Here is a 23,193-nt window from a genome sequence, read left to right on the forward strand (position 1 = left end):
ATCAACAAAATTTGTCTTATTCTCTACTCTCTTAATTAAAATTAAGATTTGCATTTGAGACCCTGGAGGCTTTTTATTTTCCCCTTAGGACCCTTCCCCTTTCCGGGGCTCCGAGAGGAGTTTTAATACAGAGAGGTGGGTTTCATCAGAATCTTTGAAGAAGCTCACGAGATCTCCATGGCTAAAGGTAATCATAATTCCTAATCCCAACTATTTACATTTCCCCCCCAATGCCGTTGTTGTGTTGAATTCCATTTTGGATTTTGTTCCTTCGAAATTTAGAGATCGGGAAAATGAATCTTCTCAGTTTGATTTTACAGGAAGCGGCCAGGCGAGAAAGGGAGGCTAGGACGATTTGGGGATTTTTCAGCGATCAAATGGACGGTGACGATGGAGGGAGGCGGCGGCAACGGCGGAGTTTGAAGCAACGGCTAGGGTTTAAAGTCATGCGCTGTTGTGGTGCTACTTGGGGTTTCCGGCCGGCCACGGTAAGTGTTAGAGGCGGCGATGACGATGACGACGACGACGACCGGATTGAACCGGATGTGGAGGTGATGAACACGCCACAATTTCCGGAGGGAAGGGAGTTGGATCTCCGTTGCTTGAGTCCGTTTAACATTTCGTCGCCAGCGTCGTCCGGTATGAACTTGGCCACCGCTCTGGCAGCGGAGCGTCGTTTGAGAGAGTCGCCACGTGGAACGGAGGAGGGTTTTGTGGAATCCAGCACCGAGTTCGATTCATTTGCTGGAATGATGGGAAGCGGAACGCCGTTGAGGGTGTCACTGATGCGGCTGCTGGAAGAAACAGACGGTGGCGGTGGCGATGGTGGGAATTTGGGAGTGACGGAAAAAAAGATAGAAGAGGCGAGAAATGATTCGGTGTGCTGCGTCTGCATGGGGAGGAAAAAGGGAGCAGCATTTATCCCATGTGGACACACATTTTGCAGGGTGTGTTCGAGGGAGCTGTGGTTGAATCGAGGATCATGCCCACTTTGCAACCGTCCGATCCTCGAGATTCTTGATATATTTTGAAGCACCACGAGAAGTATGATGCAGATTAGAACAGAGGATTATTGGCGACGGGGAGAGGAACTAGGAAGTGCTTTTGCCTCAAGATCCGAGACAGAGTGTTTTCATTGGACGGTGCTGAACGACGCCGTATCGGATGCGAGTAACCAAACGTTTTCACCTCCGAGAAAAATACTTAATTAATAGTTTCGATGTATTAGATTAATTTAAACCTTTTATACATCGGATTGAACAACAACCGCTACTACTCTCTCTCTCTCTCTTTTTTATAATAATAATTTTACTTCCAAAGTTTTGATGGGCTTCGTCGGCCCTTTTCAAAGTGGGCCAACGAAACTCATGGGCCCATATTGGGCTTTTCAATTAATTTGAATTGGGCTTTTCAATTAATTGGGTGGGGAATTATGCATGGGGAAGATGGGAATGACAGCAACCAACCAACCAACCTGAAAAAACAATAGTAATCAATAAAGTTTAGTGTCACTTCAACTGGGAATCTCTTGTCTTTTCTACCTTATTACTCATTTAACTTTTCTCTTCATTTATTTTATTTCATCAAAATAAAATAAAAAATATTATATTTTCATCAAAATCTAATAATTTTATTTCAAAACCATGAAGAAAAAAAAGCATAGCTCATTCTCCCGTCTCAGAAATTCGGATCCTGTCGCACGTGACAGCCTTACAATTGCATGTGCTTTGCTGCCTCGGTACCCATCGTCCTATCTTCCCAACCTATGCATGTACTATCCAAAATAATTTTATTTTTTACCACCATTTTTTCATATATATATCAAACAAAAAAAAAAAAAAAACATTCGACGGTCCCACACAATCTAAGGTCGAGTGATCGGGCACCCGTTAATTCATTTTCCAAGAATCCTGATTTTACTGTTTTTATTTTATTTTATTTACTAGCGTGAAAATTAATTAGGATGAATATTAAAATGATTTTTTTAGATAATTATGAGAATTAAACCAAGTTTGATATCAAATAATTATATTTAATTTGAAGTACATGCACAAAGCTTGTTTCCAATAAAAAGTGGTGACAAGAAATGGCATCCAATTTCCATCACTACCTAAAACCCAATCTACCCGAATGGTACCATATTATTCTTCTACTTTTATTATTATTATTATTATTATTATTTTTTAAGGAATAAAAGCTTTTAGATTTATAAAAAGAAATATTGTTTTGAATATTAGTTAGTGTTATTAATTAATTAATTAGGGAGTTGGAGTTGGAGTTGGGGTTGGAACATGACATGTGCAGCCATGGGTGAAGCAGAGAATTGATTGAGATGGAAAATCATTTTGTGGGAGACCAAACAGGAAACAACCCACCAAATGCCCACTCATAATAAACTGTTGTTCCATTTGGGAAACAACTTATGTTCATGGAACCTGAAACTTCATCCAACCCCAACATGCCCTTCTGGTCCTACACTTCCCCCATCTCCCTCCCTCTTTATTTTATTCCCCCATCTTTGCATCCTTAAAACACAGACACCATGATGCTCGGTATACCCACAATCCCACCTTCCCTAAATCTTAGTTGCTTAAGATTAAGGTTAGGGTGGCTCAATCGTTAAAAGTCGAAGCATCTAGTTGGGAATTATTCTTTCTAATAACGAATTTGACTAGGTTTGTGACCCGTGATCGATCTTCCGTAAACTTGATTTTTAGAACGGATGGAGTACAAAATGTATACAGAATTTTGTTTGTCACGTGAACGTTGGTTAACCAATGATTGTTTGTGTTAATTTAGTTAATTACTCGACTTTGGCATGTATTGGTCTAAGTAATCAACAATTAATTATAATTTCAGTTAATTAGCAGCAAACCGTGATCAATTTTTAAATAAATGGCGATCTAAAATTAATTCAACAGTTTGGGGAAGGGTCCAAGCCCACAGAAATAAACGAAATCATCTGCCCATTGTTTAGTTTAATTAATAAAAAAATAGGGAATTATTCACAAGATACCCACATAACTATAAAGTTTTTTTTAATTCAAAATTTTAAATACCCTATTACCTTATAAAGCTACCCTTCACATCATAGATTATAATACGTTACTTTTCTTAATTACGTAACTCCATATATTAATAAGAAAAATTCTCACCCATGATAATCTAGGGAAGCTTGTCTATCTCTAATTTTAAAATAAAATTTTAATTTAAAAGATTATAAAAAAATTTATAAAATAGTTTAATTATGAGCTACAAAACTTTACGGCAGGTTAATTGGGATTGATAAATATTTTTAATATATAGTTTCACCGTAATATAAAGGTATTGGAATTTTTACCAATTCTAAGATAAGGAATGATATCGAAATAAAGTTTAAAAAAAGTACTTTAATTAATGGGTTAAAAGGCTAAATTCATTCTTTCTCGTGACTCATAATTGCGCCTCACACATGTATAAGTGAGAAAAGAAAAAAAAATCTTATAAAAATTTTGAATAGATACTTTTGCCGATAAATAAAATTACTTTATGGTTAATTAAAATTTTGAATAAATTTATTTAAACTACGAAAATATGTTGATGAGGTAGGAAAAAATGAAGAGATAAAATGACACTAATTAACCATTAGGCTGTCAAGTCATTCAAAAGTTAATAGTAAAAAGTGTACTTTAAAATTAATTTTTTTAAAAAAGTGAAAATTTAATTTAAAGATTTATATTTAGTGATTATGAAGTATATGTTAATTGAGAGTGGTGGAAGTAAAAAACAGAGGTCAAATAGTGGGGTGTGGGCCCGGCAGAACACACTCACAGTCACAGTGGCAAAGCAACGGTCCACCTCAATTCGCACGATTACAAACACACAAAGAAAGGGGCCCACTTCCTTTAATTAATTAACTAATTAAGTCTTAAAAACGATTAGTTCATGAATCCATAAGCTAATAACTCTTGCTCTTCTCTGTTTCTCTCTCTAATTAGTTGCATGTGACTTCACTTCCACAGCATGTTCCATCTCCTTCATGAATGATTTGTTTAAATTCAAAAACTAATTAGCTTCTCCTTTTGTTTTCTCTCTCTTCCACGCCTATAAATTGCGAGCGCCATGAACTCCACACCACATCCAAACAGAGTGAGTGAAGAGTTTGAAGAAATGGAGATGGATTTCCCTGTTATCAACATGGAGAAGCTTAATGGCGAAGACAGAGGAGCTGCCATGGAGCAGATCAACGATGCTTGCGAAAACTGGGGATTTTTTGAGGTATAAGTTGTTTTTGAATGATGGGTTTTGTTTTGATTTGATTGGATTTGATTTGATTAAAGTGTGTTAATTTGATGGGTTTTGTGGAATGAAGTTGGTGAATCATGGGATATCACACGAGCTGATGGACGAAGTGGAGAAGCTGACGAAGGAGCATTACAGACAGTGTATGGAGCAGAAGTTCAATGACATGGTGGCGAGCAGAGGCCTGGATTCCGTCGACACTGAGATCAACGACACTGATTGGGAAAGCACATTCTTTTTACGCCATCTTCCCGTTTCCAACATGTCCGAGATCCCCGATCTCGATGAGGATTACAGGAAGGTGATGAAGGAATTTGCCGTGGAATTGGAGAAGCTAGCTGAGCAGCTTCTAGACCTGTTATGCGAGAATCTTGGGCTTGAAAAAGGGTATTTGAAGAAGGCTTTTTATGGATCCAAAGGCCCCAATTTTGGGACTAAAGTCAGCAACTACCCTCCCTGTCCTAAACCAGAGCTTATCAAGGGTCTTAGAGCCCACACTGACGCTGGCGGCCTTATTCTCTTGTTCCAAGACCACAAAGTCAGTGGCCTTCAGCTTCTTAAGGACGGCAAATGGGTTGATGTCCCTCCAATGCATCACTCCATTGTCATCAATTTAGGCGATCAGCTTGAAGTATGCCACTTCCAACCTTTTCTTCTATTTTCATTCCTTTTCCAACACAAAAAGAAAAATGTAATGTTTTATTCATAATTATAGGTTATTACAAATGGAAAATACAAGAGTGTAATGCACCGGGTGAAAGCTCAACCGGATGGAAACAGAATGTCGTTAGCATCCTTCTACAATCCAGGAGACGACGCCGTAATCTATCCGGCGCCGGCGCTTGTGGAGGGAGAGGAAGAAAGCAGCAAACTTTACCCAAAATTCGTGTTCAACGATTACATGAAGCTGTACATGGGGCTGAAGTTTCAGGCAAAGGAGCCAAGGTTCGAGGCCATGAAGGCCACGGAATCCACCAATCTCAAAATGGGTCCAATTGCGACTGTTTGAGCAACTCCCTCTGGTGAAAAGAAAGGGCATTTAGTGGTACATTAGTGCAGATGTTTCGTTGTTGGGGAACAGTGTGTTATGTTGTATTTTGTAGCCGCTTAGGAGCCATGAAGGCTTCTTGTTTCTACGTGTGTGCTTCGTTTATGAAATATGGTTGTTGACATCTTTTGTGATGGATGGCAGAGGCAGTGGATAAGGGATTTGCAAAATCTGATGGAAGGATGATATAATTATTGGAATTTTTGGGAAAAGAACCCAAAGAGTAAAAGGTATAGGATTTTGTAGTACTCAAAACAAGACTGCACCTAATGTGATTGCCTTGAGAAACCTCTGACAAGGTTTTTGGAACACATAAATTTCAATATAACCCTTTGATACAATAATTAAACTTTACATTACTCTAATTAGGTCATGTTATTAAAATATCATCAAGCACATTATAATGGATAGTGAGCCGGCCGACTTGTCGTAATACAAGCATCGATTCGTCGTAATGAGAGAGGGGTACAATGGTAATTAATGGAGGAAAGATTTGCTAGGGTTTAGAATTGAAAACTTAGAAATGGCGCCGCTAGTGGAATGAAGCAAGTCGCTATAAATTCTTGCCATCCTGCTACTGTGAAGCCAGAAACTAAAATGTAGACGGACCTGGTTTAGAGCTTCTTCTTCTTCCTTTCTTTGTTTTCGAAATGGTTTTCGTTTTGTCTGTGTTCTTCTTATTCTTCATGATATTCATTCAAGTTTTCTGTGGATCCAAAGCCTCGCTTCTCAATTTAAACGGTGCTTGAGATCGTATTCTCTAGCGCCAGAGATTTGGCGAGGTATAGCGAAGGCCGAGATATCGTTTCAGTCGTCATTTGTTATTGGTTGGCGATTCGATTGTTGCTCGTCCACATTCTTGTTTCCGAATAAATCTATTGCCTGATTTTGATTCCTGGATAATATCTCTTAATTTCTCCAACTTTTGAATCGGCGCGAACCCTAGTGCGTTCTTTTCATCCTAAGTTATACGGTTTCAAAATTATATTCTAGAATCAGAACAACAGAGTTTACCTGTGATTTAGTCTACACTACAAATCTTTTGTCATTTGATTTCTTCAAAAACATCTATACGGAACCGGAAACGGAACCAGATTGATTATTCATTTGATTTCTTCAAAAACATCTTACGTGCTACGACTTCAAAAACTTCTTATTGGACTTTTTTCTCTTCGTTATTCTGAGTTTTGCATCTTGTAGTGACCGAGATGAAACTGATGCCTAAATTCACATGTTCAAAGGAACCAAAATCTGATCTTATCCAAACTGGAATTTTGAATTTTGGATCGGCGAGAACGCAAGCAATATCCAGCTAGGAGAATTCGGAATTACATTTAAGTAGATTCGTAATAAAACTCAAACATTAAGGCAATTATCACCGAAATAAACCTTCAAATATCGACTCATGTGAGATTTCCCACTAGAGGGGCTGAGTTTTATGTACATAATAGGAAAAGAGTCTTGTGGCTTCTTAACGCCATTAGCTCTTCATACACAGTAACTCCATAGACAACAGATAATACTTGTTTGTTATCTGATATTCTGCATTCTTTGATTTGCATCTTCTAGGCCAACTTACCTGCTCTTTTTTCTGATAGAGTTTAAACTTGGAAAAGAAAAGTGGTATATATAATGATCTTGTGTGTCTCATAGGATTCCTTTTCACATCCTTCGGATGCTTACTCGGAAACATTGTGATGAAACTATGGCTTATCTACACGGGAACCACATCTGCATTCTGATTTTCGTCACATGTTATGATTAAACCTTCAACGTAGGTGGGAAGGAGGCAACGAGCCCATTGGCATCCTGTCGAGACGGGCTCTGCTGATGGAACCACCATGAGGACATTATCGTGCCGCCGAACAACTCCCATCACACTCACGGTGCTTCCTTCCTTGATGTACCTGTAAATATGTACTTAGCTTTCATCAGAATCTGACATGAAAATGGTGGCATTCTGATCATGTTAGGAGAATGTGGTGTTGGTGTAATACCCTTCTTTAAGGCGCATCACTCTGTCATCGCAAGAGAGTTTGCGATCTGCTAGCCAGCGTAGGAAGCCAGGAGACAAGTCTCGGTTTTCTTTAGTCACATCAACAACTGTTGAGGGTTTAACAAATGGAGCAACCTTCGCACCATACCCTGCTTTCACCAGTGCTCTTAACCCAGATTGAAAGTCTGATATGTAAAAGTCAGCCACATATCTCTGTATCAGTCAAAGAAAAATTTACCAAAGTTGAGAACTTATAGCCATAAGCCATCCATCAAGTTCTAAGAAAGTGGTAAATACAAGAACAAAAGCGACCTCAGAATATCTAGATCCCCAAGAAAAGCAGCGGTGTTTAGGATTTGCAGGTTTTCCGCCCCATCCTTTATACTCATGCAGCTCCGTAGACACATAAACGCACCTGGGTACTCTCTGGTAAGATGATTCTAGTGGAATACTACCGCAGGTGACCACCTAAAAAGAACACAACAAAAGATCTTAGCATTCACCTACCAGGTTTAGTTGTATGAATTTGCAGGTTCATGTAAATGAATGGCGGAAGGTTATCTACTGATCTATATTGCATTTGAAATCATTAGTGATTGATGTGAAGTGAGGTTTGGTTTGGTTTGGTTTGGCTTGGTCTGTTTTCATAATTAAGTTTTTTCAATAATTAGTGGTCAACGCCAACGCCAACGCCACCAACAACCAGATGTGGAGTAAGAAGACTATTTGAAGTTTCCAAAAACAGCTGGGAGTTCCAAAGTAGATGCAAAAGGAAGCCTGTAGTTGTACCAATTTAGAGGTCCTGTTTACCAGGAGCTTACCAGAAGAGTACATAGGTAGCTAGTTTAATTTATGAGAATGATGCCATGGTGGTGGTTAGGATGGTCAAACGGATTACAGAAGCTGAACAAACAAGTTTCAATTTTTAATATGAAAAGGAAAGATGCTCAATGATTAGCCATAAGATGAAGAATAATTTGAGTCATATTACTTTTAATTAAATAGCTCATTAACTTAACATAGAAAAAGAAGAATATCAGAAAGCGAGAGAGGAAAATTACCCCAGTGACCTTCACGTACTGTCCATCAATAGCACCTCTGAGCTCAGCCTCCGGATACCTTCGTACAAACCCTATCAGTCCCTTTTTACCCCAAGCAATGTTCCAAACAACCGCAACCACCGCCGGGACCAATATCCCTCCCACTGCCACCAGTAGAATCGGCTTCTTCACCGCCACCATTAGAAACGCGCCAACCAACAAACCGGTGGCTAAAACTCCCAGGAACACCCATACCACCGCCTTCGAAACCTTGAACCCTATTTTCACATCCTCGCTTATACTCGTCACCGCCGACCCGTACATCGTCTTCCCAAATGACGTCGTCTGCTCCAGTGGACCGGAGCGGCGTCCTCCACCGACGCTGCCGGACGATCCAAGGGGACCGGATCCAATAGGGCCAGAGGTGATAAGCCCTGTTGGCTGAAGCGAAATCGGGCCGGAAGATTTCTTGGAGATCGGACCGGAATTGGAGTGCTTAATGACAGGTCCGGAATTAGGGCCGGATCGGACCGATCCGCTGTTGTGCTGAGAGGAGGAGGAAGGGCGAGAGGATTTGGAGTGAGGAGGACCGGAAGTTGGAGAATCAACATGAATGTCAAACATTTTAGCAAGGTCCCCGGATTTCTTGATGTCCCCGCCAGTGTAAGGTACGGCGCGTGAGCCCATTGTCGGCTGCCGCTCCTTGAGCTGCTCAGGGCGGCCGGAGACATAGAGGCCGCTACTGAGCTGGTGAGATGGCATCCGAGAGGCCATTGAAAGTGAAAAGATGAAGAGAATGAAGTGGAAGTGGAAGTGGAAATGGGAGTGAGTGTTGGTGAATGAGCTGAGAAGAGGAGAAGAAGAACGAGCAGAGTAATGGAGTTAGAGCAGAGAAGGGTGGAGAGGGAGGGTATGAAATCACAAAAATACCCCCTTCAAGTCCTATCAGTAAATTTGAAATATGGCGACTATGGAAAGAAATGAGATAAGAGTTTGATGAATAATGAAGAAATAAAAGGGGTTATGTTTTTCTGAATTTACCATTCTATCCTCTTCTCTTTTATTTATTATTATTTTTTAAACATTTTATCTTAAATGTTTTACGGTACAGTTTTGAATTTCTTCGAAAATTCTTTTACTGCCTCTCTGTGTCACCCAAAAAAGACAAGGATCATAATTATTTTTATCATTTTCTACGGCTTTCTTTCTTTCTTTCCCTCTTTATTTATTTTCCAAAATTAAAATTTGTAACACATAAATGGATGTTTCCTGTATTCCAATAAAATATATTTTTAACCGGATACTTATGGAAAGCTAATGGTATAAAATTACGAGAGTGAAGTTAAAAATGGATCAACCTTACCCAGTTTAGTTGAGAACAGAACAAGGGTGGAATAAGCTAATCTTAACAAAACTAAGTGGGCACCCAGATCCAAACACCCCCCCTTCCAGCACAAAAATGTCTGGAATAACCTAATCTTATCATTTTCATTTACCACCCCCTTCCCTAAATTTCTTACTTTATATGGCTTACCTCCAATTTCCCTTTTTTTTCAAAAAAAATTTAAATTTTAAACCTCTTTTTTTAATTGGGCCCTCAATTTAAAATCGGTCTCGTTGGGCCCACTCAAGATCTTCTCTAAGTGTGTCATCACGTCCTCCGAATTTGCCTTCGACGGCCCAGATCCTCAAATTTTTTGTTTTCTACAAATTAAATATCAGTGCCACGTGGGACCCCTCGTTCCCTCCACCGGTAGATCTCACGTCCATGTCACCGCCCTCCCACCTATGTGTAAAAACCTCTTTTCTTGGCTTCATTTCGCTCTGGGTGCAGATGTGGACGCTTCTTGATCCGATCCGTCGGTCAGAATTTTGCCAACTCTGATCTTTGTTGGAAGATCAGCGGACAAGGACTTAGATGCATGCCTGCCACCCCAAATTATTCACGGATTGAAACGTCTAAACACAACCCAACCGGTTTGATTTTCCAATTTTCCTAAACCCCAAAATCAAAGCACCGACACGTATATTATAAACTTTCACTTCCAAATTTCTTTTATACATATCAACCTATAACGGAAAATGAAAACTTTGAGGTTTCAATCAACATCATGGAAGTGTGTATTATTGATATGAATGTAGGACACTTGAATATAAAATTAATAGTTGAGAAATAAATAAATATTATTGTTAACATGCATTTGTTTGGAGTTGGGTCCTCCCTATTTATTAGTTTAGTTACGTGTTTTGATAGCTCACATAGGTTAAAATAAGAAATTTAGAGATGGAGATGTAAATTAATAACAACCACATAAATTCCATTATAAGTTTGGTGGGCTATAACTCCAAAATCCTACTTCCAATTTGGGCCTTGATTGGGCCGAAAGTTGGGTGGGCTAGGGAGTTGATTGGGCCAATAGGATATGAGTTAGACCAGCCCAACACAAAAAGGAGTTAGAAAATTAATTTGGAACATTTCCAAAACGAGGCATTACAAGCTTGGCTTGGCATGGCAATTGGAAGTCGGTCTACTCCCAACAGACAACTGATAGTAGAAACGGCGATGATAACCCCAATCAATGAACACAAACCAATAGCTAAGGAATAAAGATTTGAGAAGCACTAAGTAAGAGAATCTTATGTCCATCCATTGCATTAAGCTTGAGACCACCATGTTCTTCACTATTGATCGCTACTTTTTCACTTTAGCCTGGCCCACGTGTGTCTCCCACTTTTGAGTTTTTTTTGGGGAAAATGTTGGCACTGGCACATATGCCCATTTGTTCTTGAGAGTTGAAAGGTAATCCATTGAGGCCTTGCCACTTCGGCCACTTGGCATTGATGATGGCAAACGAAACAGAAACAGAAACAGAAACAGAGGAGCTGGATTCAGTTGAGAAAGAAAGAACAATTAAAGTGGTTCCCTCTTTACAAAAAAGAGAGGTTAAATCACGAGACGCCCCTGGAAGATCTCCCCTTTTTCATCGTCTTTCTACTGTCATACACAACCGTGAAAATCAGACCCTTTTGTTCTCTTCTACATCTAAATTTTCCTGTTTTTTTTTTTTTCTCTTCCTTCTCCTTCGGTTCCATTTCCTGAAGCCATGAAATCCCATGTTCCATCTTTAGGTTTGGTTTTTTCTCTGATATATTCTGGGTCTTTTCATGAACATTTGCCCAACTATACAAAAGGTACAAATGCTTGACGCGGATAACTGTTCTCTCTCTTATTTTCTGCAAAACTTTTCTTTTTCTTTGGGTCTTGTCCTTTCCATCATTGATTCAACAAATTCATGAATTCCCAAATCCAATTATCATCATTCTTCTTTAGAATCCATGTTTTTGAATCAGTTCATGCACTTCTTAAAAGCAATTCATACTTTCAGAAGGAAAATTCCTTCCGATTGTTTGCTTTGACATAAAAACAACCTTCTGAGTTTGGTATAAACAAACACCATTTCACGTAAACAATCTTCATGGCGTCCTCATGTTTTGGTTCACTTTGCATTCGTAAATCAAAGAGCAAGCCATTATCAACCCTTTTCTCCTTGAAATCCCAGATGAATTCTGAAATGGAAAATATGGAAAGGAGAAGGTTTGATAGTTTGGAATCGTGGTCGATGATCCTAGAGTCTGAAAATATGGAAACTTGGGAGACATCAAAGGAGGATCAGGAGGAGTGGACAGCTGATCTCTCTCAGCTCTTCATTGGCAACAAATTTGCCTCCGGTGCGCACAGTCGGATATACCGTGGAATTTATAAGCAGAGAGCCGTTGCTGTGAAGATGGTCAGAATTCCAAACCAAAAGGAGGAAACAAGAGTCAAACTTGAGCAACAATTCAAGTCTGAAGTTGCCTTGCTTTCTCGTCTCTTTCATCCCAGCATAGTTCAGGTAAAATTTCAACCTTCTATTGTTTCAAACATAAACAGGTGCCATGCTATTCCTTATAATTCGTCTCTTGTTCCCTGTTGTTCCTTATGGCAAAAATATTGCCCTTCCCTCTCTGAAATATGAACTGACAACAAAACTTTTTATGGGATGCTAAATTAATGTCCGTTTCCAATACAGTTCATTGCAGCCTGTAAAAAGCCACCGGTATACTGCATAATTACAGAGTATATGTCACAAGGAACTCTGAGAATGTATCTTAACAAGAAAGAGCCATATTCACTGTCAATAGAGACAATACTGAGGCTAGCTCTAGACATATCAAGAGGAATGGAATACCTTCATTCCCAAGGGGTAATCCACAGAGACCTTAAATCAAATAACTTGCTTCTAAACGATGAAATGAGAGTAAAAGTAGCGGATTTTGGAACCTCCTGCCTCGAAACACAGTGTCGAGAAACAAAAGGGAACATGGGAACTTACAGATGGATGGCGCCGGAGATGATTAAAGAGAAGCCTTACACTCGCAAAGTTGATGTGTACAGCTTTGGGATTGTGCTGTGGGAGCTCACCACGGTTCTGCTTCCGTTTCAAGGGATGACTCCCGTGCAGGCTGCCTTTGCCGTCGCCGAGAAGGTACCAGTTTTCAAATTCCCACTTCCCCAATGAATGCTGATTTTTTATACTTATCTGTTCGATGAAAAATCCGTTCAAAACAATTGAGTTGCCAAAAATACTAGGGTTAGGGTTTTGAGTGTTGAAATGCCTTACTTTGATTTGGGCAGAACGAGAGGCCGCCATTGCCGGCAAGTTGTCAACCGGCTTTAGCACACCTGATAAAGCGGTGTTGGGCGGCGAATCCATCGAAGCGGCCGGATTTCAGCGACATTGTAGCGGCTTTGGAGAAATACGACGAGTGCGTGAAAGAGGGTCTTCCACTTGCACACCATAAAGGATTGGTAAACCGAAACGCCATTATTGAACGCTTGCAAGCTTGCGCCTCAACCAGTTCTTCAATACCTGTACATGCCTGAAACTGAGACTGAGACTGAGACTGAGCTTAAGCCGCCATAGCTTTGGTAATTCGAAAGGAACATATTATTTTGCTGAATTTTACCTTTCAAGAAGGAAGATGAAATGCTGTGTAAAATGACCGGGCCCTCCCTGGATTCTTGGTCCACATCTGGATCATAGTACATAGGGCCCAACTTCCTTGGCCCAGCCCACTCAAAATCTCACTAATTATTAGTCAAATCGGTTTAAACTATATTTTTGATCTTCCAACCTAAAATTATTAATTTAATTTCATCTTTCAACACTTAATTTCAATCTAATATTTTCTGCCAATATTTTATTACCGTCTATGTCACATTATTTTTGTAAATGGAGACACATATTATTTATAAAATATGAATATTAAATCAATTTTTAATTAGTTCAAATTATTGAAATAATTTTATTTATATAAAATTCTCATACTATTCTCTTACTTTATTTTATATTGAATAAACTCAATAATAAATTATTTAATTTATTCTCACAAAAAAAAATTAAATAATTGAATTACTTATTTACTCAAAATTATCTAAAATTAAATAATATAATATTCTATTTATATGAAAGAAATTCCCATTACCCACAACGGCAATGAATTATTGGGCCATCGTTCATATTATTCGACACCTTTACTAGTTATTATCGTGTAAGAGTACTTGGACACCCTTTATAAGGTGAGGATAATATTTGTCAGAAAATTCCTGTCGTGTCCGTGAATTCATAATAATAATAAATTATTGTTATTATTATTTAGAATAATACAAATATTTATTTATAAAAACTAATAATCAATAGAATTGGTAACTGCTTAAATTTACGTTGACGTGTCGTTTCCAAGCAATTGAATTGGTCGGACATAAAAAGAGAAATAATATAATTAAATCTTAATTATGTATTAGATAAATAAGAACTCAAGAAAGTAAGTATGGGTTTACTTCGTAATATATCCAATTAACCTACAAATGTAATAATAAATAATAACTAATATATATTATTCTCCTTTCTTAATTCATATGGCAGAGTCAAAGAAGGGCCAAATCAAGAGAAAAGGGGAATAAAGCTTGTACAATAATATGAGAATTTATGGAACAAAAAAAATAAAAATAAAAATAAAAGAATAAAGCCAAATACACTTTCTTTTCTTAGAAATGGGTTACCAATTAAGTTTTTCGGATTTTATTTTTTATTTTTCTGTGTGGAAGGGCATATAATCTTGAAAATTAAAATAGAATGATATATATATATGTATATTTTATTAAAATTAAAATTAAAAAGGCCTGAAAAAAAGGAGAAAAATAAAGTAGTTGCCTTAGTGGACATAAGTTACACGGTACATCAACGTGGCAAGTAGCCAATAAACTTTCAAACGTTATAATGATTCAAGGAATAATCACTTATAATAAAGTTTAATGTGATTTCAGAAATTAATATAAATTAATTAAACCTTAGCTAATATTCCCTATAATACATTTTAGCTAAAATAATAAGATAACAAGTGAAAATAATAATAAATAAAACATATTATGTGAAAGTAAGTAAAAGGGATTTGGAACAAGCATACGACTATGAACGAATATGACAAAATAGCGAGGAATTATATTAATTTTTTTTATATGTATTATTTTTTATCTATATGATTGATGTTGAAAAGGTTAAAAGGTTGGTCTCTGTTGCATCACATGCTCAACTTTGGATGTACGATCTTACCTTATAATTGATCCAACTCTTGCATTCATTTAAGATAGGGCACAATTCTCTTTGTACTTTCTGAACCCTCGTTTTGTATTTAGTTCCCAACGAGTTATCACCTCAATGGGTTGTAACAAAAAATAAAACATAAAGTATTTGAGAATATCAGCTAATAATGATGTAGTGTTTGTCGAACAACGAATCTTGACAATTGTGTTAGAGGTGTGATGGCCAAATTGTATTTGTTTATGTAAGTGTACTCGTGATATTTGTAGACACGAAACATGAGTATTGATATTTTATGCAAGTAGTTCCAAAGTTCTATTGTGAATAGAAGAAAATAATAATTTAAAATTACAAGTTGCATTGAATGATGATGAGGAGCCAAGTTATAATTATTCTCCAAACTAAAAATTAAACAAATAAATGCCTTATGACTTGATGTCACTCAGTTTAGTTATGCCAAATCGATCTAAGTCATCTTTAGTACTAACATTATTAAGGGATAGTCGGACTACTACGACTCTTCTAGTATGTCAACTTATATAATATAAATTAAAAAAAAAATTTGTGCGTAAATAATATGACATAAAGTTTAAAAATTTAAGAAGTCCGATCCATTTGGGACACGGAAAAAAATTAAACTTATGATAATGAAATTAAAAGAAAACCTATAAAGAACGGTTAGATTAAAAGGCCAAAATTTGTGAATGGCAACTTTAATTTGTCCCTTTCTGGGTACAATCTTCATGAATTGCAACACATGTTCATCATCCACTTGTTTACACACATTTTAAGCACTAAAAACACAGCCATTTTTGTGATTAATCCAACTCTTTTTATCTCAAGAAGGAAGAAATATTTATTAACAAGAACTAGATTCTTATTCTAAACCATACTCTTCTTCCCCCAAAGACTTAAAAACCTTTAACAAATAATGAAACATTAAATTAAACCGATTAAAATGCATAAACGAAGCCAACCCAGATGGCAAAATGTAAACTTTAATCTAAATTTGGGATACTCCAATGTTGTTCGACGGTATCGAGATTAATTTATTGGGATCTCCACCAGGTTCTCCTGTTCGTAAGTGGGGGAATGGCGATGGACAGCCACCAAAGATCTTTCCAACTATCCAGAATCCCAAAAGGCACTATCAATTCATTTGATGCAGAGGCCATGCATGCACGCTTCTCAATCCCATTAATTCTACTACATATATAATCTATAGATACAGAAGTGGGTCACCCACAAGCACAAGCACAGGCACAAAGCACAGGCACAAGGCACAAAGCACAAGCACAAGCACAAGCCTGAGCCTTGGAATTGCATACGATGATTTTTACAGGAGGGAAGTAATTTACAGAGAACAGAGCAAACCAAAAATCCAAAACAGAGAGGAAAAACAGAGTCCTATTTTGTCATCTTGTTAGATGATTAAGAGAAGAACAAATCTAGGTTTGGGATTCAAATTGATTGTTAGCCCCAAGCACCCCAAATTTTCTCCCCCACAAAACTCACGAACCTTCTAACCGATCCTCTTTCTCCTTCTTCCTCCTCCTCTTTTCTGTTACTGTCGCGGCTGCTCTCTTGCTGCACACAACCCGATGTCTCGTTCATCTTCACCTTTCCGACCCTTGATTCGGACCGGTTCGACTCATCCGGGCCCGATTCGTTCTTCTTCTTCCGTCTCTCTTTCTTGCAATTTCTCTGCGACGTTGCTGCGGCTTTGGATTTAGCTAATCCGTCTTCATAAGCTTCGATTACTTCGTGAATTAGTTGCCGATTGGGCGACGAGTCCCATCTCCCCCAGTAACGCCGATAGCACATGAAACAATCGCAGTCAAAGAGCGGAGCGTGATCCACACCGCTCTTCCCGCTGGGGATTTTCCGAGCGGCTTTTCGGTTGCTGGTGTTGGAACAGGCGATGAGATAGGCCAGGACTTCTTTGTCATCGGCGGATAGCGCCACCGTGAGAGCAAATATGGTGGCTGGAAGAAACGAAAGGAAGTCGGAGATGATCGGCGTGGATGGATGGACGGAGCTTTTCCGGCAGAGCTTCTTCATGGTCAAATAAGAAGAGAGATCGACAAAGAGGGGTTTTGGTGGAAGCGGAGTTGATAGTTTATGAGGTTTTTATTTATTATTTTCTACTCCACAGAATGGTATCTGAGAGTTGATGACGTGTGACGATGGTGAATTGGGCAATATTCAGGTGCGACGCACAACACCTACAATTCATCACGTGTGGTTGATTCTCACATCAGATCTCTTTTTCCGTTTAATCAGTTTGGAGTCAACCATATTTCATTGAAAAAGTCCAAGTCAAGCACACCTCATTCTGACCAAACGCTGCCGTTTATGACTGGGCATCCACTCAGTCTTGGCCCATTCCAAATTATTTCAACCTTAATTTAATATACATTGTTAAACTAATCATTTCAATTAAACTTATGCCACAAGTCAGTCTCCTCTACCTGTTCCAAGTTCAAAAGCCAAGCATCTAAGCTCGACCTAAAATCAAACTTTGTTCAATTCGACAGGGTAATGAGAGTGAGCTTAAAGTTCAAAGTTCAAAGACCAACAATCTAAGCTCGACCCAAAATGGATCTTTGTTTGAGTCGATCATATAATGAGAGTGAACTTAAAGTCCAAAATTTGAAGGCCAAGAATCTAAGCTCGACCCAAAAGTCAAACCTTGATCGGCAGACGCTATGATAAGAGTGAGCTGAAATGACACTTCTAAACCTCTTCTTTATCATTATTTGTGTCCGGGTTTCCATACTTATGTTTCAATCTCAACCTAAGTTTGAACTTTTGGAGGGGGAGAGAAGAATGAGTCAACCATGATTTGTTTTTGGAGGTTGGTGTATATGAATGATTCAAACCAGTAGTTGATGAAAAAAACATATTAGTTTATATGCAATAATCATTCTTCTTTGCGTTTGTGTGTGTATTGAGTCAACTTGACCTACCAAAAAACGATGAACATGACCTACCAAAAGGGATCAAGAAGAACGTTGTAGATGGCTCTTCATCCATGATTCAAGACGTTCGAGCTCCAACATGCTTGTTAAATGCTCAACACCGAGATAAGCCTGCGAAGAAACCATTCTAGATTTTCACAGCTTTGTCCTGCTTTCTGGTTCTTGTCGTGGATGTTCAGTGACAAAAACATCATTTTTATATCACTTCTATTAATAAAAGGTAAAACTATGGTGTTTAACATCATTTTTTTAAATTCAAAATTCAATATAACAAATATATTTATATATAAAAGTAAGCGGGCAGACTAAGGAGACGTAAGACTCACATATGTTTAATTAAGCATTTAAAAAATAATTAAAATATAACTTTAGCTAAAAACAAACCCCATCTCCTCGCTTGTAAGGATCAACGGTCACGATCTCCCGAACCCGTCCTCTTTGCGCTTCACTAAACCTTCCTTTTAAATGGCCTCGCTAGGGCTAATAATCTGTCCTTCTCACAGCATCCTCCACAACTTCGTCGTCGCGCCCAATTCATTCAATAGACAATGTTCTCATCGATGTGGAACTGGAAGCTATGTCTTTCGCATTTGTAAGATCTGTTTTCCAATGGCTGCATGTACCAAGACAAGGGTGAGAGTTAATCGATTCCTTTGTTCTTGACCGGCCGAAGAGGCTGCAGCTAAATCAAACCCACAGAAGTTAACTGGCCGGTCGTTGAATTCGATCTAATCGGATCTTCGTCGACGAATCTGCTTACTGATCTTCTTATATTTTCTTTTCTTCTCAATCCGTTTTGGATGAGTTTTCGTGTGTCTGGTTTTGTTTGATTATGAGATGCTATAGGGTTCTGAACCTTCCCTCGCATCAATTTTTTTTTCGTCGCCGTCCAGGGCAAGCTGCTTTGATTTCCTAGCAGTTCGCGTCTATCGGTGCCTACATTTCTAAGAGATCGGGATTGTATGTCTGAAATTTACTGAACAAAGGAATTTTTGAAAATGGAAATTCTGAAATTGGGACTGTTTGTATTTCTAGGGCTATGAAATTTGTTGCTCAAATCAAGTTAAAGCCCTGTTTAAAGATCTGTACAGGACAAACCAGGAGTTTGTGGTGATATAGATTTCTCCGCATTTGGTTGCAAAACTTGGGACAAAAATGCACAAGAACAAAAAGAATCAAACCCCTAATACGAACAATCAATATGAGCAGATTTTATGTACAATTTATTGACTACAGTAGCAACCCATCGGCGCCGAAGGCAGCGGTTAAATTTCCAACCATGATACCTCTGTTTCGACCAAAATCTCCTCTGCAATGGCTGGTTTTGAAACAGGCTGAACTCATTCCTGGCGAAGTTTCTGCTTCTGCCGATCCTGACCCTTTATGGTTTGTGGTCCGCTTGTAAGAACCAAACCATTTTTCCTGCATGTACCCCTTTCTTCTCCATGGAGGCACATGCATGTTCCTAATATTCATGGATTGTTTCATGGCAGAGCACATTAGTTTCACCACCTGCTTCAGCTCCTCCAGATTTCCGACGAAGATCTCTGGAAATGTGTTGAGTAATGACGTGTATTTCCTGGTCGGACGGGCAATTTCAAATTCTCTGGCTAGAAATACTTCTACAATGTACCGATTTCCACCAAAATTGACGTCGATGTACTCATGATCCCCTGCCGGAAATGACTGCAGTTTCTCCCCCTTCGATTTGCAGAGTCCTGCACGAGCCAAACAAAATCAAGTGAATTAAACTCCTTCAACGAAAATTGGGTTCAATTTAAACTGAAAACGAAACTCAAACTCACCGGCATCGAATCCTTTTCTGCGCAAATGTGCCATCAATTTTCGTTTAATCCCCTGAAACGATCTTCCTCCGACGAGCTTCTTCAGTGCTTGTTCTGCTTCAATTCTGATCTCGTCACTCTCATTATCCCGTGAACCAAACAGATTTTTTAGTTTGATAACCCCTGCATCTGAATCACAAGAGAAACTATCTGATTCTTCTTTACCGCCATCCTCCTCCTCCCCTTCATTAATTTCCACATCATCTCTTTCCATGAACGATTTGACGAGGTCGAAGAGGTCGGCGGCGGAGTTTTCCGGCGAATGGTCGCTGCCGCTGCTGGTGTCCCAGACGGCGGCTTCAGCACCATGGCGGAAGATTTCGGCAAATCTATCCATTTTGTTGGGCATAGTTATGAAATCCGAGTGAAGATTTAAGGTTTAGTTTATAAAGTAACCGAATCCTCGGCAGAGAAGAGGAGGGTGTGGAAGGAATGGAAGATGTGGTCATGGTGTGGTGAAGATGGAGTAACGGTGTGGTGTACGGTTCAGAATTGTCCATTCAAAATGATTGAGTAAATATGGAGCCATAACGGTGACGGCAGCAGCCCTTCAGGTGCAGTCGGCCGAGTCGGCCGAGTCCACACGGACTACGTATGAACTGTTCATACGTTAACCATCTTTTAGTTACTTAAAATGGGATTAATTAAGCTTAATCATTACACTAAACTTAACGGCGTTTGTTTAACATACGACACCATTGAATGACTTGTGATAACACGTGGCTCCCATGAGCTCCGTGTTCACTGCACTCAACACGTCACTTCTTTTGTCGTCTTCTACACCTCATCAGCTGAATGCGGAAAATTGGTGCTGCTTTCTTTCGACATATTCGAATATTCCTTATTTTATTTTATTTTTGTCTTTTTTAATGTTTGTTTAGATTAATTACTATTATCCATCTAGCATGGCCACCGGCAGTGACCATCTCCAGTGTCCACATTCATTGAATCTGGATTTTTTCTTTATTTATTTTGTGAGACCTTTAATTTTTGATTTGGGGTATATAAACGTTACTGGTTAATGGTAAGCAACTAATTAATTAATTAAAAAAATGGGAATAAGAATTGTTTTGGGCCCGGTTGAAAAGAGATGGGCCTGGGACAAAGATACCGGGCCAAGACTGTCGGCAGCACCGGCCCAGCCGACGCCCCGGAGACTTCTTGTTCTTACACAAATTTAAAGAAGACACGGAAAAACGTCGGAATGAACACGAACGAACGGTCAATGGAATGAAGGGATTCAGATTCGGGGAGGAAAAGTTGAAGAAAGTTATATAAACCAATCTTGAAAGATTTAACTATTTTAAACTTGGAGTTCCAATTAAAGGAAGTAGCAGCTGGTCTTCGTCCCTTTCTTCGTTTGAAGGCGAAAGTCAGATTATCGGCCATTGAAATTGATCCGCTTCCCGAAGAAATCTGAGAATGAACAACAAAGTCATCTACACCAGCTAAGACGGTTCGTTTTCTCTCTACCCTCGTCAATGGAATTTAGAGCGTACAATGTTTTCTTATTTCTTCTGCTATTGATTGATTTTGTGTTTTTCATTTCCGTTTTTCCCTCTTGGATTCAAATACTCAAAAGTAGCAAGAACTGGGAAGGGTGAATCCTTGATTGCGTTTGTTTTTGGATTTGATTCTGAATATAAACGTTCGGTTGTGGCAACCGTTCAAGAATCCTGATAGATCTTGTTGTTTATGTGATTTATTGTAGTCTACCGATAAACAGGGGGAATGGAATGTGTAATCTGGGATCTGCTTCTTCTTGTTCTACGTTTTGGGTTGTGAGTGCATTAATGACTTGGATGATTCTTTGTTTTGAATGCTATGAGATTCCGTTTTGACATAGATTACTGTTGATTAGAGCCATATTAGGATTTAGGACGATGTAATCTTGAATGGACATAATTGAGGTTTGTATATTTTTGATAGTATCTAAATCTGAGAGAGCCTGATGAACCAACATATTCCATCTACAGGCAGTTGGTTTAGTATTTGATGATTATCTCAACCTTCTACTCCAGGCTATTTTGCTGAATATTAGCGATATCGAGGGCGAGGTGGTCGAGGATGGCTGATGGAATATCAAGTTTCTGGGGTCCTGTCACATCTACAATAGAGTGTTGTGAGAAGAATTATGCTTATTCTTCTTATATTGCCGAGTTTTACAACACAATATCAAACATTCCAACCGTTCTTTTGGCTCTGATCGGTCTTGCAAATGCTTTGAGACAAGGTTTTGAGAAGAGATTTAGTGTACTTCACATATCAAATATGATACTGGCCATTGGCAGCATGTTCTATCATGCCACATTGCAAAAAGTGTAAGTTCTAATGGCATGCCTTTGGTGTTCTGGTTGCAGTTCTTTCCATTTAGATATTTGAAGGCTGTGTTCTTGATTGTTTGTTCATTACTGAGCTTTAACAACCAACGATCAACTCTTTGTTTTCTAACCAGGCAACAGCAAGGTGATGAAACACCAATGATCTGGGAAATGCTTCTTTACATGTATATTCTCTATTCACCAGATTGGCATTACCGAAGTACGATGCCAACATTCCTCTTCCTATACGGGGCCATTTTCGCTGTGGCTCACTCAATTCTTCGTTATGACATCGGTTTCAAGCTGCACTATGTGATTCTCTGTCTCCTCTGCATACCTCGAATGTATAAGTATTATATATACACAGAAGATGCCTCGGCTAAGCGGTTAGCGAGGCTGTACTTGCTGACTCTTCTCTTAGGCATTTTCTGTTGGGTAATCGATCGGTGTTTATGTGAGAAGATATCACATTGGAGCATCAATCCTCAAGGTCATGCCCTGTGGCATGGTTTCATGGGTTTGAGTTCCTACTTTGCTAACACGTTCTTAATGTTTTGCCGGGCGCAGCAAAGAGGATGGGCACCAAAAGTTCTTCATTTAATGGGAATTCTCCCCTACGTGAAGATTGAAAAACCCAAAACCCAGTAAGAAGACACGAATTTGAAGACAAATTATGACAATTTTTGACCTGTGTTGAGTGTACCCTGGAGGTAGAGAAGAAAAAAAATGCAATCTTTTGGGCTATGTTCCTTCTTTTCACTGTAAGGAACGAATAGAAACTTAGATTTTTGTAGTACAAATAACAGCAGTTACGTATTTTTGTTCATTGACGTCAGGGCTTTATTTGTTACAGAGTGACTTAGCATTTAACTCTTTCACAGAGCTGAAGCGCAACATCTGTAAAATATTGCAGTATGTTCAATCTATTTTACTCCATGTAGTTTTCTTTTAACCTTCTGTGCGCCACTATTTTTAATGTTATAATTCTTCAATTTCATTTGTTTTATTTAACTTCGTATTTTAGTATCATTAATAAAAAAA

General features: G+C 38.7%; 7 protein-coding genes and 2 non-coding genes across 14 annotated transcripts; 6 read left to right on the forward strand and 3 right to left on the reverse strand.

The window, feature by feature from the left end:
- Positions 1-53: 53 nt before the first annotated feature.
- Positions 54-1,299, forward strand: LOC111433822. 3 transcript variants are annotated; one of them, XM_023071055.1, is made up of 2 exons: positions 54-187; positions 321-1,299. In XM_023071055.1, the coding sequence occupies exon 2, from the start codon at positions 378-380 to the stop codon at positions 1,029-1,031; it is 654 nt and encodes a 217-aa protein (XP_022926823.1). In that variant the 5' UTR covers positions 54-187; positions 321-377; the 3' UTR covers positions 1,032-1,299. The 3 variants fall into 3 exon arrangements, with proteins under 3 accessions (XP_022926823.1, XP_022926824.1, XP_022926821.1); XM_023071056.1 differs by having other exon boundaries at positions 86-187; positions 308-1,299; XM_023071053.1 differs by lacking the exon at positions 54-187 and having other exon boundaries at positions 250-1,299.
- A 2,696-nt stretch (positions 1,300-3,995) lies between these two features.
- On the forward strand, positions 3,996-5,509 carry LOC111433496 (1-aminocyclopropane-1-carboxylate oxidase 3). Its single transcript, XM_023070533.1, has 3 exons — positions 3,996-4,257; positions 4,352-4,912; positions 4,997-5,509. Exons 1-3 carry the CDS (start codon positions 4,102-4,104, stop codon positions 5,288-5,290), a joined length of 1,011 nt encoding a protein of 336 aa, XP_022926301.1. The 5' UTR covers positions 3,996-4,101; the 3' UTR covers positions 5,291-5,509.
- A 555-nt stretch (positions 5,510-6,064) lies between these two features.
- On the forward strand, positions 6,065-6,186 carry LOC111433950. Its single transcript, XR_002708888.1, has one exon. It is a non-coding gene; the product is annotated as a small nucleolar RNA snoR111 (small nucleolar RNA).
- Positions 6,187-6,679: 493 nt separating this feature from the next.
- Positions 6,680-9,344, reverse strand: LOC111433662 (uncharacterized membrane protein At1g16860-like). The gene is made up of 4 exons (XM_023070785.1): positions 8,387-9,344; positions 7,638-7,793; positions 7,327-7,538; positions 6,680-7,236 (listed from the first exon to the last, which is right to left on the reverse strand). The coding sequence occupies exons 1-4, from the start codon at positions 9,137-9,139 to the stop codon at positions 7,044-7,046; spliced, it is 1,314 nt and encodes a 437-aa protein (XP_022926553.1). The 5' UTR covers positions 9,140-9,344; the 3' UTR covers positions 6,680-7,043.
- Positions 9,345-11,110: 1,766 nt separating this feature from the next.
- Positions 11,111-13,476, forward strand: LOC111433664 (serine/threonine-protein kinase HT1-like). Its single transcript, XM_023070786.1, has 3 exons — positions 11,111-12,258; positions 12,436-12,891; positions 13,041-13,476. The coding sequence occupies exons 1-3, from the start codon at positions 11,842-11,844 to the stop codon at positions 13,287-13,289; spliced, it is 1,122 nt and encodes a 373-aa protein (XP_022926554.1). The 5' UTR covers positions 11,111-11,841; the 3' UTR covers positions 13,290-13,476.
- Positions 13,477-16,184: 2,708 nt separating this feature from the next.
- On the reverse strand, positions 16,185-17,133 carry LOC111433506. The gene has a single exon (XM_023070552.1). The coding sequence runs from the start codon at positions 17,065-17,067 to the stop codon at positions 16,480-16,482; it is 588 nt and encodes a 195-aa protein (XP_022926320.1). The 5' UTR covers positions 17,068-17,133; the 3' UTR covers positions 16,185-16,479.
- Positions 17,134-18,660: 1,527 nt separating this feature from the next.
- LOC111433949 lies at positions 18,661-18,763 on the forward strand. Its single transcript, XR_002708887.1, has one exon. It is a non-coding gene; the product is annotated as a small nucleolar RNA snoR109 (small nucleolar RNA).
- Positions 18,764-18,798: 35 nt separating this feature from the next.
- On the reverse strand, positions 18,799-20,375 carry LOC111433882. Its single transcript, XM_023071136.1, has 2 exons — positions 19,793-20,375; positions 18,799-19,705 (listed from the first exon to the last, which is right to left on the reverse strand). The coding sequence occupies exons 1-2, from the start codon at positions 20,178-20,180 to the stop codon at positions 19,218-19,220; spliced, it is 876 nt and encodes a 291-aa protein (XP_022926904.1). The 5' UTR covers positions 20,181-20,375; the 3' UTR covers positions 18,799-19,217.
- A 634-nt stretch (positions 20,376-21,009) lies between these two features.
- Positions 21,010-23,104, forward strand: LOC111433883 (alkaline ceramidase). 4 transcript variants are annotated; one of them, XM_023071138.1, is made up of 3 exons: positions 21,010-21,287; positions 21,853-22,152; positions 22,287-23,104. In XM_023071138.1, the coding sequence occupies exons 2-3, from the start codon at positions 21,899-21,901 to the stop codon at positions 22,798-22,800; spliced, it is 768 nt and encodes a 255-aa protein (XP_022926906.1). In that variant the 5' UTR covers positions 21,010-21,287; positions 21,853-21,898; the 3' UTR covers positions 22,801-23,104. The 4 variants fall into 4 exon arrangements, with proteins under 4 accessions (XP_022926906.1, XP_022926905.1, XP_022926907.1 ...); XM_023071137.1 differs by having other exon boundaries at positions 21,033-21,287; positions 21,808-22,152; XM_023071139.1 differs by lacking the exon at positions 21,010-21,287 and adding an exon at positions 21,496-21,612 and having other exon boundaries at positions 21,808-22,152.
- Positions 23,105-23,193: the final 89 nt, after the last annotated feature.

Source organism: Cucurbita moschata, unplaced genomic scaffold, assembly GCF_002738365.1.
Source record: "Cucurbita moschata cultivar Rifu unplaced genomic scaffold, Cmos_1.0 Cmo_Scf00043, whole genome shotgun sequence".
Classification (NCBI taxonomy): domain Eukaryota; kingdom Viridiplantae; phylum Streptophyta; class Magnoliopsida; order Cucurbitales; family Cucurbitaceae; genus Cucurbita; species Cucurbita moschata.

What these genes read in the sequence shown, in the direction of transcription:
- LOC111433822 (XM_023071053.1), top strand. Translation starts at nt 294, where the DNA reads ATGAATCTTCTCAGTTTGATTTTACAGGAAGCGGCCAGGCGAGAAAGG.
- LOC111433496 (XM_023070533.1), top strand. Translation starts at nt 4,102, where the DNA reads ATGAACTCCACACCACATCCAAACAGAGTGAGTGAAGAGTTTGAAGAA. An exon ending in AAAACTGGGGATTTTTTGAG is followed by an intron (nt 4,258 to 4,351) that starts GTATAAGTTGTT and finishes TGTGGAATGAAG; the next exon opens with TTGGTGAATCATGGGATATC. An exon ending in ATTTAGGCGATCAGCTTGAA is followed by an intron (nt 4,913 to 4,996) that starts GTATGCCACTTC and finishes TCATAATTATAG; the next exon opens with GTTATTACAAATGGAAAATA.
- LOC111433662 (XM_023070785.1), bottom strand. Translation starts at nt 9,139, where the DNA reads ATGGCCTCTCGGATGCCATCTCACCAGCTCAGTAGCGGCCTCTATGTC. An exon ending in GGGGATCTAGATATTCTGAG is followed by an intron (nt 7,539 to 7,637) that starts GTCGCTTTTGTT and finishes TGACTGATACAG; the next exon opens with AGATATGTGGCTGACTTTTA. An exon ending in GTGATGCGCCTTAAAGAAGG is followed by an intron (nt 7,237 to 7,326) that starts GTATTACACCAA and finishes ACATATTTACAG; the next exon opens with GTACATCAAGGAAGGAAGCA.
- LOC111433664 (XM_023070786.1), top strand. Translation starts at nt 11,842, where the DNA reads ATGGCGTCCTCATGTTTTGGTTCACTTTGCATTCGTAAATCAAAGAGC. An exon ending in TTCATCCCAGCATAGTTCAG is followed by an intron (nt 12,259 to 12,435) that starts GTAAAATTTCAA and finishes TTTCCAATACAG; the next exon opens with TTCATTGCAGCCTGTAAAAA. An exon ending in CCTTTGCCGTCGCCGAGAAG is followed by an intron (nt 12,892 to 13,040) that starts GTACCAGTTTTC and finishes TGATTTGGGCAG; the next exon opens with AACGAGAGGCCGCCATTGCC.
- LOC111433506 (XM_023070552.1), bottom strand. Translation starts at nt 17,067, where the DNA reads ATGAAGAAGCTCTGCCGGAAAAGCTCCGTCCATCCATCCACGCCGATC.
- LOC111433882 (XM_023071136.1), bottom strand. Translation starts at nt 20,180, where the DNA reads ATGCCCAACAAAATGGATAGATTTGCCGAAATCTTCCGCCATGGTGCT. An exon ending in CAGAAAAGGATTCGATGCCG is followed by an intron (nt 19,706 to 19,792) that starts GTGAGTTTGAGT and finishes TGGCTCGTGCAG; the next exon opens with GACTCTGCAAATCGAAGGGG.
- LOC111433883 (XM_023071138.1), top strand. Translation starts at nt 21,899, where the DNA reads ATGGCTGATGGAATATCAAGTTTCTGGGGTCCTGTCACATCTACAATA. An exon ending in CATGCCACATTGCAAAAAGT is followed by an intron (nt 22,153 to 22,286) that starts GTAAGTTCTAAT and finishes TTTTCTAACCAG; the next exon opens with GCAACAGCAAGGTGATGAAA.